Raw genomic sequence first — 14,428 nt, 5'->3', positions numbered from 1 at the left:
TAGCAATTAAAAACTCTCCTTGACAGCAAAACGGGAAAAGAGAGGCACTGGATATTCACAGCATGAAATTCACTCCTCTCACGGAGAAAATCCAAACAGGAAACTGTGCGCTCAACCAAAGTAGCCTCGGAAGAAAGAAGTGAATAACTCAGAAATAACTCTAAAAGGCTGAAGCCTGACTCCAGCGCCATTCTTAAAACAAAGAGAATCATGGGAAACTCCCACCCTTCCTATGAAAAATTATTCAACATGCCCGGTTTAGTTCCCGAACAGAAACAATGAAATTTCAACATGAGCACATCTCTCTTTAATGAGCCGTAATGAAATGGAATTCCATTAAACTTCACAGAGCAACAAACTAATAAAAGCAGCCTGGAAGCTTGGGAACCTTTGATTCCCAGCTTTTCTTAAAGTCTTTTTTACAACTGCCCAGTGTCAAAGTGATCAAAACTCAGACACTGAAAAATGATGGTGATCTGACTGCTGGCAATGTAAATGTGTCCCTCTCCTTCCAAAAATACAATCAGAGTCTCAGACTTATTTTCACAATGAAAGAAAATTAATTTCTCTGTGGATATTGAGCCCCTGGCTCCTCAGTTGGTCAAACACCTATGCTGATGTTTGAAGGTTTTCCACAGGTTTACTAAGCTTCACAAAACAAAAATAACCTCTGTCAATCCATTGCTTGAAATTTTAGGCGAAGACTAAAAGATTATTGCTGTTTGCATGAGAACATTTGTGGCTGGAGCTCAAGTTGATGAAGACAACACCCAAGATTGCATGGCATCATAACCAAAGGGTCCTGTATAGCCTAAACTGTACCCGTGTCATTCAATATTCAGAAACACAGAATCACTCTAGGACAAAGCAAAGGGCACTGCACATAAATATGGTTTACCAGAAAACTGATCTAACACACTGACATTAAAAATTCATAAATATAAATCAGACAGTATATATACCAACAAAACACTGCTGCATTAGAAGTAATACAGAAATAAAGCGAGGTCAAAGCACTACAGTATGAGATGCACTGCATTGACATCCAGCAGTTTCACAATTCCAACAAGTGTTTCAAAGTTCCCCTGCAGTTTCATCAAACTGGCCATAATGCCAGTGTCTTCTTGACATGTCTTGAATAAGTATGTAAGCAGGTAAGTAAGTAAGTAAATATGTGAATAAATAAATAAATAAATAAATAAATAAATAAATAAATAAATAAATAAATAAAAACGTCTCGTACTGTCGTTTTGACTGTTGTGGGTTTTGTTTATTTTTTAATGAAAGCCGAAAACTTACACAAAACTGCTTAAATATTGTGCCCCAGTGTCTTATTCAAAACATTCCCTGCTGCCATACGTTCTACAATGTCAAGTGCAGAGGTGGCTCGGTTGTTAATTACAGTTCGGAAGTTACACATTTAATATTAATTTGTTTCCGTTTCTGATAAACGAATGCAATTGTGGGACAGCATAAAACAATCGGAATAGCCAGCAAAGTCGCAGAAATGTATCCAGACAACATGTTTAGCCTAACAGACCAGTGTCCGTAGAATGAACCCTTTCATCGGCCAGTACTCCGCCCGTCAGCGCTCCCTGCCAAGCACCTTAACGATTACCAGAACTGACTGATCCACACGTGCGCCCTGGAACAGTGGGGCAGGCTGGTGAGAGCGAAACATAGCCTATCAACAGAGGGCGAGGCATGTCCTTGAGTCCAGCGGCATCCGTCCTTCTGACAACATCTTACTCTTTGGACATTAATCACATTACTAATGAAGCCCACACGTGGTGCACCATAATTCGTTCAGAGGCGCCACGTTACCGGGATTCAGAATGGTCCAAATCTAAACGACTCCCTGATTAGATGCGCGTTTACAATTTTGTTAAGATGAATCCTGTGATAAACCTGGGAAATTGTAGCTCGAAAAAAGGTATATCAGAAAAGCAGGCTATCAACTGAAACTCAACACGCGTTAGATTTTCCACAGATCTCTTCTGTCCCGCTCAGAAACTAGCCTACAAACATTCTTCAAAATAGTTCTTAATTGTGCACACGTCTGAATTTGGTTAAAGTAGGCCTATTACAATTGCGGATGTGTGTAGGTTATGCAATAGACAACCGTTTGACATTCAGTCAAACAAGGTAAGATGCGCGGATATCTCAAATTTAAGTGTTTAGTAGGCTATGCAGCAACCTTATTTATTCCAATGGCTAAACACATAAACGTAGGCTTTGTGGTAGCTATGTACCGATAACATAAAAGTAGACTATACGCAACCGTTTTATCTAGTAAAAAGTATACTGTAGCCTACGCAAACTTTCTATGTTAATTAGTAAGTAATCGGTTATGTCAATGGGAGCAGCTGTCATTAGGGATGTAAATCCCGATTTGGATTTCCTGCCTTAAGTTTCAGCGGACTTCAGCTCGACCATTTCGTGCGCTATATCACGCTCCGCGGACTGTCATGCGAACCGGCAGTTCGTTTCCTCCGTCCCCTCCCCGCAGCAAGCCATAATTACAGTAGGCTCGTGCAGGGATGGTTCCTGAGATATACGTGCAATCAAGAATCAGTGTAAAGGAGATACATTGTCTTTCTGCCGCTAGCTGTTCTTCGACTGATTTTCCAGTTACGCGTCTCTATTAATTATATTGAAGGTAAGGGTTGTATTATATTTGCAACTAGTCGTGTGCACTCAAGTAGATTTAAACTAATAAATTCAGTATAAAATAAAATGTGTGGCAATAAAGACTTAGCCTATCTAAACTTTATAGTGGGCTAAATATCCTACCTAATGCACCAGCTGGCTGGTAGAATCCTCTCCATGCCATCAAACTTAACATAGCCTAAAGAAATATACGAAATGGTGAGCGCTGGTTTCTGTTTTAGCCCCAGCAAATTCACAGAACATCCAAATACACAGTAGGCCTACCATACTCACCTAGTTAAGCTCATTCTCTAGGCACGGTACGTTGGGTTACTTTCACTAATGTCATTAAAGGGAAATTAAAAGAAAAAAACTGTAGGAATTTCTCACTCAAGGTCAGCCAGCCAAGTAAGATGCTACATCAAACCGCCCCTCTATTTACCCCTTTTAGTAGACTATGCTTTCTATAATCTCTAGGATTACTAAAATGCAAGTTTATCTAATCGGATATTCCAATATTTTATTTTCTCTATTCATCTGCAGCCAATAGGGCTACAGTTAGGTTAGTAACCGCCACATCATTCAACCTACACCCGGATTTCTCCGTAAAGACACTGCGCCAAAATCAAGGAGCGTACACGGAGTTTGAGAAGAAAAACGTTCACAAAATACCTAGGACGTTTGCCGCTCATGCAACGACTCCGTTTAAAATATTAATGTTTAAACATTAAACATACCATGTGCTAACAATTCTAAAGGATTCTGTGGGAAATTGTGAGACGCACGGGACACAGGGGGAAACGAACCGTTTTCCGTCAGTATCCAGGTATCACAGGCTACTTTTTTATGACATATAACATATACGCTTCTGTAAAATAGCCTAGGTACCGCTGTCAACAGCAGTTGGCAGTGTTTTAAGTAACATTTTAAAACGAGCCATATTCCTTCGGTTGTGCTTTACTTGGAATACACTGTTATAGCACTACAATATCAGGCTACCTACACTGACACTGCTTTGCCATGTATGGACCCTAATGTGTGTTTTGTGTAAATAGCTCCACGTTAACGGTTGAGGTACAAATGTAATATACTGTGGGTTTACGGCGATTTTGAGCGGGGAAAGCTACATTTCAAAGAACTGCAAGCTACCGATGAGCGTCTGAATTTTGTCTGCATGCCATTTTCATTTCGTGGGCCGAGTAAGCTGGTCATTATTAATGTTAGTTCGCAAATGACCATTTCGGCTGTTAAAATTACTTGAAATGCATCAGACTAAAACCCGTCGGAAGGCTAGCACAGAATGTGACTAATTAGGACATGAATAATAATAGGTTATAACTTACCGGGGTGACAGTCGGCCCAGAAGAGCACGAAGGCAGATAAAATCAGAGACAAGATCCACCAACAACACGATTCCAGTAGTCTCTGCATGTCACAATGCTCATCGAGAGCAAAAGGCAACTGCTGACAAAGTTAAACCTCTAAAACCACAAACTGGACGAACGCGGCAAATGTAGCTAAATTTGTAGCTAAATCAACCCAGGCGCCAGATGAAAATAACTTGATTGCAACAAATGTTCACCTCTCTGTCCAGAGGAATATTTTAAGTTATATGCTAACGGCAGAGAAACACTTATTGCTTCTCAAAACCGCCTGCATGCATCCACCTTCTCCATAATCCAAAAGAAAAATGTGACTGCTATTCTCATTAAGCCAGTAATTAGCTCACTTATTTAGGGAGGGGGGAAAGGCAGGACGAGTCTAGTTAGCTATAGTAGTAGTCCATGTAGCGGTTCTTGCGGAAAGAGAATAGTTGTTCGTGCTGGAACCTATCCATTCTTCCATCCAGGAAGTAGGGAACATGTGAGAGAGGGTCTGGCAGAGACTTAAAGCAGGGACGAGGGAATGGGAGAGAGAGAGGAAGCTCACTCCTCTGGATCCTAGCGCCGGAAAACCAATGGAATGCCAAGCCGATCGCGTGTGTAGATCCGTATTGTAGTTTACCTTTCCTTCTTTTGTCTGTTTTCGTATGCTGGCGCTAATTAAAAAACATCCAAGTTTAAAGAAGACATCTGTAGTCTAGTGTATGTTAGGCTATAGTTACACATCTGATGAAAAACACGTTTTCAACGCATAAACATACCAAGTTACTCACACATGCAAAGCACTGTCTGTAAATCCTTAATTCAAATCTAGGCCTGGCATTAAAAGTATTGATATCAAAAATGCGCCAAGTTACATAAAAAAAATATTGGCTATCTTAGCGCATACAAATTAAGCACGCTGTATTCCAAAGCAGGACTGTATCTTTTCCACCATATACAGTACATGTTAGATACAGTAAATATTAGACATATTTTTCTTGATATCTCTCTGTAGAGTCTGTACTCCACAATTTTAGATTCGTATTGAAGCAATTAACATTTGGCTCTAAGCTTTTATTTGAGGATTATTATATATATATATATATATATATATATATATATATATATATGAATTTGGTATCACCATGGAGAATTTACATTCATAGTCCCTCCCATTTCAGGGCATCATATGTTTGGGACAAATGGCATCACAGGTGTTTGTGATTAGTCACAACTTTATCGCGTCGGATACAATTTAAACCACACACAGTACAAGCAGTCCGATGTTACAGTATATTCATATGACCTATTCGGAATAATTGTAACAGAGGGGCGGGATAAGTGTAGCAGTAAATTAAATCAACCTATAATGCATGCATGGAGGTATTTTCTGCACATAGTGATGCTAATTAAAGAAACACATTTCCAGAGGGGATGTAAGACCAGACACATCCTTAGATTATGAAGCATTGGGCATTATTTACGGGGGGGAAAAAAATGAAGCACAGGCAGCTTTGTAGCTTACTGTGAAGTGAGTTGTGGTAATGTCCAAATCAATGAGGAAATCGTATTTTGTTTGTTTCTTAAGACCCAGGTCAGCTTTTTCAAAGCAAATAGCCTACTATAAAGACCTATCTGGTGTGTGCTTTTTATAAATGGCTGTGACCTGGTGGTTGTTTCTTTTTCATTAATCACTTGAAGCATCCAGATCATGATGCTATGTCAATACTACAAGCAAATTAGCTGAATACATTTAACATTAAACACTGAACCAACTTAAAAAGTCAAACATGTTTATGAGTACAATTCATTTCTATAATGGATATAAACACCATATAAAATGCTTAAGGTCTCCCCAAAAGGACACATGCAGATGGTTTTCATCACCATCTAGTGAAACTAATCTCCAATTCTGAAGCTCTCTCCATGTCCTCTGTGGGTACCAACCCTCTCGTTTTCTCTTTAGATGGCATTCTGTAAACATAGGATATAACAGCTAAAAAGCATGTTTTTTGTATAGCAACTCAGAGGTGGCATAATTGTACTATACTATACAGACTGGGACATCATGTTTTTTTCGGTCTCCTAGAATCCAATTCCTGTTAGAATACACTCCAAAAACCAGACTAACTTTTCAAGGACAGCTAACTTTTTTAAAATGATGCATGATTTGACTTATTGTAAAATAAATAAAGCCTTATACCTGCAAATTGCTTCTGGTAAAGATTTGTACTTAGCTTGCTCAATAACAAAAACAAAAAAATTCTCGCAAAGTTATCACATTGCTCCATTCCTTTGAGAGGTAATAGAGGGACAGGGGTGTGTTTGCCTGTATTAAAAATCATTATATGTTTCTTATACAGGCAAACACACCTTTCTTTCATAATTAATTACCTACAACCCGTTACTCCTCTATCTAACTATCACCAACACACAAACACACCCACAGAAGAACCCACACAACGGTAATGTTATGCTGCGTACCCAACAGACACGCACACACACACACACAGGATTCAACATGTCTCTCAGATGGATTTCTCTTCTTGTTGTTGCATTCTTTAGAGGAAAAAAATAGTATGTTTGTTAATGTTTAATTTGAAGAATCGAAATATAATGTTGCAGTCTTGTGGTAATTCCCTGGTCATTAATATGAAACGACTGCCCAGCATGGCTATCTTGTTTCTGTAGGATAAAAAAACCAAAAACATTCTGGCCACTGGGGGGAGCAATTCATTATAAATCAATTTGTCCCCAAGTGTATAAAAATTTGTCTGTCTTCTGGAACAGTCTGTAAAAGTCCACTTAACAGCACATGCATCACAAGATGACATGCTGTGCCTACAACAATTAAACCAATTTCCCTAAAACAGTGAAATGTGCTGTAAATGTACGTACATCTGGCATTATCATCTATATGTCTGACTCTTTCTGTTGAATTAATTGAGCTTTGTGCAATGTGACCAGTTTGGTTGAGATGTAATTTGCAACAAATTAAAGTAATTTTCAGCAAAGCTATTTGTATTAGTGAACACAGTATGTACAGATCCTTCAACCAGAACAGTTGTCAAAATAATGGCTTCATCTGAGATCTGAAAATGAACTGTAAACTATAACAATATTTATTTAAGATATACATTTATAATATATATTATAAGCGAACTATATTAATTCAAGATTTTAAATTTAGAGTACAATAAGTAAGTTTTGGTGTCAATATGGAAGTAGTTTCAACTTTACATTAAACTTTTAAGTCACATGTTTGTGAGCTTCTTTACCTAGAGTAGCTTTACTACTACCCACCAGTAGTAACGTGATAACAGAATTTTTGTCAATATAAATAATAAAATTATATTATAAGAAAATTTAACTGTACTACACTACAGTATCAATATACTGTAGCAGGATCTGGGGAAAGGCAACAATAATCTGTGCAATAATCTGACAGAAAATTACAAAAGTTGGTTAAAGATTCAGTAAATTTACTGATACTTTCATTGAATGCAAAAAAAGAAAAGAAAAGCCTATGTCCATTTTGGAGACTATCTATACTCAGAGGTTCCTTATTCAGAGAAACCTACAATGCTGTTATTCTGTGGCGGACGTGTGAAGTTTTTTGTGAATTCTGTCTGCTTACACAAGGTCAGAAGGAACAGAAGTGAATGTTTTTTAAGGGCTGAGAGTCTATGGTCATTGTGGTTATTTCTGTAGGAAACCCTGGAAAGTGCCAAACCTTTGGTGCTGTATAGGTTGGGGCATGCTGCCCCATCCCAGTCATAGTCATATAACTAACATCCATAAAACAATAATATAAAAAGTGTTATAGTAATATTAAAGTAACAAACTGCACTTCGCTCAAAAATGAATTGGTGCATTTAATTAATAAAAGTGTGTGTGTCTGTCTGTGTGCGTGTGTGTGTGCGCATTCTTGGATTTCGATCATGTTTCCGAATTGTTGTGGCCACCATGTTCATGACCTAATGGTGACTGATTACCGGTTGATAGCAGACAATGGCAAGCAAACTTCTCAAACAAAGATATAAACAAAATAAATCCACAATATTGGTCGATGTGACCCATATAATTTGCCTCTCAAATCTTTATGCCTGATTGCTGACAAATTAGGCTACCTGGTGGACAGCTGGGGTAAAGCCTGCACACTTTGTTGATGGTGTAATTTAAATTATGATCATGGACTGGCCATAATTAACTCACAATAATAAGACAATAAATGTATGTTTATAATTTCATTATGACACTTGTAACAGAAGCTGGATGCAATAGCAGGATTGGAATGAGATAAGCTGACGTTGCATGTTTCTGATCAGTTTTGCTACACAGGTTAATAATATATTTTTTTTAAACCTAGGAGGGCTTTCTGTTTTAATTCGAAAGCAAGTTCCATGTTCAACTCACAGCTCCTAGCTCAAGCTTGTAGCTCCAGTTTGACAGCATGGAGCTCACGGCTCGAGGTTCCCAGCTTGAAAGCTAGAGCTTGGAGCTCCCAGGTCGACCTTGTCAAAAGTCCTCTTGTGCTACCGTATGTAAATTTAATGTTGGAGAAATATTGGAACATGTCAGTTATTGCAATGCTAATATGAATCATTGTACAGCAAGACGCAAAGGGAAGGTTAAAGCCGGAGTCAGCAATTTTTATCAAGAGACCATTAGAAAACGTTCATTGTGTAAAGGGGTTAAAGTGGGATGTCATTCTCGGGTAGTTTGTGAGCTCCGGGTGACGAGGTCTTGTTTGGCAGCTGCTGGGTGTTGGTTGTGCCTCACACAGGTGGCATGAATTAGCCTACCTTGTTCCCTTGTTGCACTGGGGTGCCTGATGCCATCAGCATATAAATAAGTGTGTTGTACGGCACGGGGGAGGGAAAGAACAGGGATAGAACTGCTGACTCCATGCCACACGTCGGCGACCTGGGAAGATTTGTAACATGTTTTGAAATTGTACCTGGTTTGTATTTTCACGTATTGGATATTTTAAAATAGAAGTAGGCCTATGTTAATAGTAATTGAATTGAAGGATTGGTTTGTGTATATTGGTATCTTCAGTTGGCTTGTATAACACTCATCTGGAAGAGTGGACCTGGGGTAAGCATGCAAGTAGCCAACTGCATCTGGCCCAGATATGGCCCTAGTGCAGCTTCTGAGTCAGCTTGGGTCTGATCCGAGTGCGGCCTCTGAGTTGGCTTACCCGAGCCTGGCCCAGTTCACGTGGCCCGATTCTGGCCAGTCAGAACCGTACCATATGTGCCAGGCTTGGACCAAACCTGAGCCAGAACTGTCTGGCTCAACTGCCTTCCAAATAAACATCTGAATAAAATCACAATTTACAGCAATCAAAAACTGAACGAATGACCTATTGCATAAAACATCAAAATTATTTGCTTTTCAGTGCTCAATTTGATTACTCAAAAATGGGTGCTAAACTCAGAAACATCATGGCCTGCATCTCCCTCTCTGCATTAGCGATGCTGGGCTTCTCAAAAAAGGCATTTACACAGTAAAACGTTATTTGTTGACTCCACTTAACTTAGTCATTTTGTTGTTTTGACCCCATTCAGTTCTCTAAATATAAGTTAAGTTTTAAAACTCATCAGACCAGGATGGACAGAGGGAGAAATAGACTATCCGACACTAACCATTTCATCATTACAGTCTAGTTTCATTGAAAAATGACAGACATGTCGAACATTTTTTATTTGGCAAAATGCATTTATTTGGACCCAAAGCGTGCCAGGAACATGCCCACCACAGCATAAATGAGCCCCCAGACACCCTTCCTGTACGGGTCAAGCATTCAGGCCTGTAACATTCTCTAGGTGTAAGTCACACATGCACTCGCCCACTTATCAATAATATGCTGAAGGATGACTTATCTGAGCATATCACTTGTTTCCATATCTCTGTAGACCAGTGCCTATGATTTTTGCACCACTGAACTCTCAAATGTTCATTTGTCTTTGTAATGAGGGGCTTATGCATTGCAACCCTACTATAATATCCCTCTCTATGTAGTTTTCAACAGTTTTCATTGCTGACACAGTATGATCACTTCCTGCATTGACATTCTCAGCCACCTGAGGAAGAGTTGCTCTTTGGTTTTTCCTTGTATACCGCACTTATGCAAGAGCATCACAGTCATTGAATGTGCGCTTTCAACCACAATTTCTGACCCTATTTAGTGATGTCTTTCCCTAAATGATGATGTCACTTTAGTCACTGTTCCTATTAAACTAAAAAAAAAACTAGCCAGTTGAGCAGTCTTGCCCTCACTGATTTGACATAATCATGTTTACTCAGATTCAGCTAACCAATCCGATTTATGTCATATATGGTAATTGACGACCTCTGACTTTACCTTTGAAGTAGATGCATTTTGATGGAACTCGATGAACATGGCAACACTGCTGTGGCCAATGCCTGCAGCCCTGCTGTGGAAGAAAGGGTTTACGTCAGCTGGCCTGTCTTGGTTTCAGCATGCCAAGCAAAGCCTGTTTTGGTACATTTCATCTTTGCTTGTTTATCAGCATTCCATTTCATCACTGAATGAAATATTGTGTCTTTTTTCTATTCAGTTGACTCTGAAATTGTGCAGAATTATCCCCTTGGAGGTTCTTGTGCTAATGTGCCTGTTATCCTATTCACTAAATTTACTTTAAACAATGTAGCCTTTTGTTTACCAGTGATGCGCAATAATATGTAAAACAAGTCTTCTTCACCAGAAAAAAGGCACATGAACCACCTACTGCTGCTTCTCCCACTCATCCATATGATCAAACATACTTATACAGACCTTCGCTTAAAGTGAAATATAAATAATTCAGCATTCTTATTAGTTTAAAAATAAACTCAAGGCATATCACCTGAGAACAAGAACATTTTTATAACATGGACATGAGGATACCATGTATACTCAGAGAACAGGTTTTTATAAGTGATAACAACGAGTCAAATGTATTTATTTTTGGGAGTTACATTTTCAGAGGTTTAAAAATATCCAAATGACTCAATCTAAATGAATGTTGAAAGCTTGAGCTGCCTGTCCAAGCAAAGGTTACCTCACTGGGTATTTGTGGCACTTAAAACGTATGAGAAAGGAAACAGGACCCCATACAGTAGTCAGAGATTCAATGAGCATGTGAGTCTGAAATGAACTCAACATAAAGCATCAAAGGTGAGGTAAAAGCCGAGGTACAAGAATTAAGATCTTGAAACTTTTAAAGACCCTGTTCAGCACATAAGGCTATGAACATTGTTGCTTGTCCAGATAAAACGTGTGAGGTCTGCCACCTAATGATTGTGTGACAAATGGTGGAAAATCTGAAAGTGCTTTGCTGCTTTGTGCTGTGTCAAACTACAGTGGTATGGAAAGGTTTTGGACATTGCTGCTCAAATTGTATTTTTGTTTGTCTTTAAATGAAAAGAAGTTAACTCAACCTATGCAGAGTACACACATGAACATGACATTTCTGCAAATTTTAATGCAGGATTACCATTTATTAAAAATAGATAAAACAGTACATGTGGCATGTGCAAATGTTTAGGCACCCTTCCAGTTGATCCAGTAATACATTTTTTAAGGTCTCTGACCCCTCTAACCTGACCCAATAACCATGGGCTCCTCTAAGCAGCTGACTGCGATAAAGATAATTGACTATTACATAGCAGGGGAAGGCTATAAGAAGACATTTAAATGCTTCCATCTGTGATTTTTTTCTGTCAGAATAATCAAGAAATGGAATTTAAAAGGAACTGTTGAAGTCAAGGCAAGATCTAGAAGACCAAGCAAAATCTTGGAGAGAGCTGCTCATTCAACCCAGACTTGAATATTACAAAAAAATATTTAAGCTCTCAGACATGCAGTGCATGCAAGAAGACCTAAGAATATGTCTGAACTGGAAGGGTTCTGCAAGGAAGAGTTAAAAAAAAAGAAAAAAAAGAAAAACCTAAAGCAAGAACAGAGTGACTGTTAGCTTCAAGTTTGGAACTGGAAGCTGTGATTTCTGCCAAAGGAGGTGTTACTAAATTCCAACTGACAGGGTGCTCAAACTTTTGCACATGCCACATATATTTCAATCTGTTAAATTCAGCAAATAGAAAGTAATTGTGCATTGAAATGTGACAGAAATGTGTCATGTTTAAGTTTGGTCCCTGCAGGTTGTCAACTTTTTTCACTTCTAAAATCAGCAAAACATGCAATTTGACAAGGCTTTCACATTTGCATACCACTGTATATTGTCAAGGACCTCAGTTGACAGTTTGTTTGCACTCGTTTGCAACTGTTACTGAACTCCATTGAGTCCATCAGCTTTTGCTTTACTACCTAACTTCATTAGCTAATGATACTAACCTTGATAGCTAGGTAGTTACAGTGCCAATGATCATGACGTGAATATGAATGGAATCAATTATCAAATTTAACTAGCTAGCTGCTTGCAAAATGCATATAAAGCAATGGTGCATATGCCATTCAATGTTACCTCCCAGTACTAAAAAGGGAGGTAACTAGCACTTTTTAAGGTCATACCATATGCTAAGCCATGCCCTCTTTGCATATTGGCTGGATTACTGTGAATCCTTTTCCTCTGCCATTCCAATCAGATCTACCTGCAGACGTTAATTAATCCAAAATCCAGCAGCATTAATTCTGACCCGCTGCTCAACATCATCTGATCACATCTCTCTGATTCTGCACAGGCTTAATTGGCTGCCAGCGAAATACTGAAAATAACCTGCTAACCTGCAATGCACTCCATGGCCCAGCCCCGGCCTACCTTTCTGACCTACTCCTGGACTGACTCACTCGCTCACTCTGCTCCACTTCTGCAATCTGTTTACCCTTCTCCCATTCTGCAGCTCCACTCTTGGTGATACAGGTTTCTGCTATGCCACACCAAAGCTTTATGGAACTCTTTCCCTCCTCACCTCCATATTATAAATGATAAAATATGCTACTGTGAAAAATGCACAGTAGTGTACACAAACAGGGCATAATTACACCCCCCCCCTTTCCTTGTGGAGCTGGTAGGCTACTGATCCCTTCCTGTATGTGCTGTGTACTAACATATCTTGTGTGACTGCAGTTGTATTGTATATGATATTTGTATCTTACGATGATGTTATGTATTCCCATATGTGTTAATGCCCAACTGTGTTTACTATCATGTAAGGTGACCTTGTGTATTTGGATGGTGCAGGGTGAATGATGTGTATTATTCTTAATATCATTACTCATTAGACAGCTAATTAAAGATAAGAAGAACAAAGATAACAACGTATACATTCAAATAAACCACAATGCAACTGAAATTCCCCTCATAAACCAATGGCTTTTTTTGTTAAGATCTGATTCATTATATTAATATATAGCCTGTGATAAGCACTGTGGCTCTTGCATTGCTTAGAGCGGAAAGTTGGTCACAGACATATAAAACTTATATGTCAATATGTTTCTAAAAAAAAGATGTAGTAACAGTGGTGGCTGCTCAGTAAAAAATTGATTGGACGGAAAACTTAATCAACTTTCCCTTGATTAGCAATACAGTGATTAATTCACAAAATATTCAATACCACCAGATATAGCCAGTTCTCCTCAATTAGGCTTCACCTTCAATTAGAAGAGTGAAAAAATAATGTATATTTGCATTGCAAAATAGTGCATATTTTATCAACAATATTCAAAACTATGGATACATGGTAGGCCTATTCTTTTTTTTCTGCATTCAGAGAATATTCATTGCAAAGATCTGAATGTGCCGATTTTGTAATTTAAACAATTTTAAAGCGCCGATGTTGTTAGTTAGCCTTTTTTACAAGTTGTGCTGAAAGCTAACTTAGTAATTAGCAGGGTGGTCTATCTTTTTTCACTAGGTAAACAAAACATTCAATTTAGAAAAATGAGTTTTCAGTTCAATCTCCCTGATATGATGAGAAGAATGAATCGGTGCTTGCTTTTTAATCAAGGGAAATTAATAAAAATGGGTTGAGACCAATGATCAGTTTAAAGGGATGCTAAGGGACCAGCTGCCACTGAATAGTAATAATAAAATAGTAATTAAGAAAAGCAGGACTTTGAGTGGTGCTTGAAAAAGGGCTCATTTAAAGGCCTGCAGAACATTCAGAATGTTCTGCTGTGTCAGCCAAGCTCTGTCAAAAAAAGCTAAGTATTATAAAGGTTTTCAATGCATATTTGGCCCAGGTGCTGTATGACTTACAATTAACTACATATCAATTTCCCAACAAATGCCTATATTATTGTAATTATTGTCTGAATTATATTGTGAACATTGCGGATAAGTAACTGGTTTCTGGACAAGTAAAAAAAAAGAGTTTAACGTAGAGGCCTGTTGAAAAATTAACATGAATAAAATTAATCTTAAAGCTAACAGCAACATGTAGCCAAC

The 14,428-nt window shown here is 38.4% G+C and overlaps 1 protein-coding gene across 1 annotated transcript in view; it reads right to left on the bottom strand.

The window, feature by feature from the left end:
• Nucleotides 1-4,522, bottom strand: part of LOC135234582 (receptor-type tyrosine-protein phosphatase gamma-like) — a 292,580-nt gene extending 288,058 nt beyond the window's left edge. Inside the window, exon 1 of the mRNA XM_064299308.1 lies at nt 3,993-4,522. Coding sequence (XP_064155378.1) covers nt 3,993-4,080 — 88 coding nt within the window. The 5' untranslated portion in view covers nt 4,081-4,522. The remainder of the gene's footprint in view (nt 1-3,992) is intronic.
• Between the last annotated feature and the right edge of the window lie 9,906 nt (nt 4,523-14,428).

Source organism: Anguilla rostrata, chromosome 11, assembly GCF_018555375.3.
Source record: "Anguilla rostrata isolate EN2019 chromosome 11, ASM1855537v3, whole genome shotgun sequence".
Lineage (NCBI taxonomy): Eukaryota > Metazoa > Chordata > Actinopteri > Anguilliformes > Anguillidae > Anguilla > Anguilla rostrata.
This window is presented reverse-complemented; position numbering and strand designations above follow the sequence as displayed.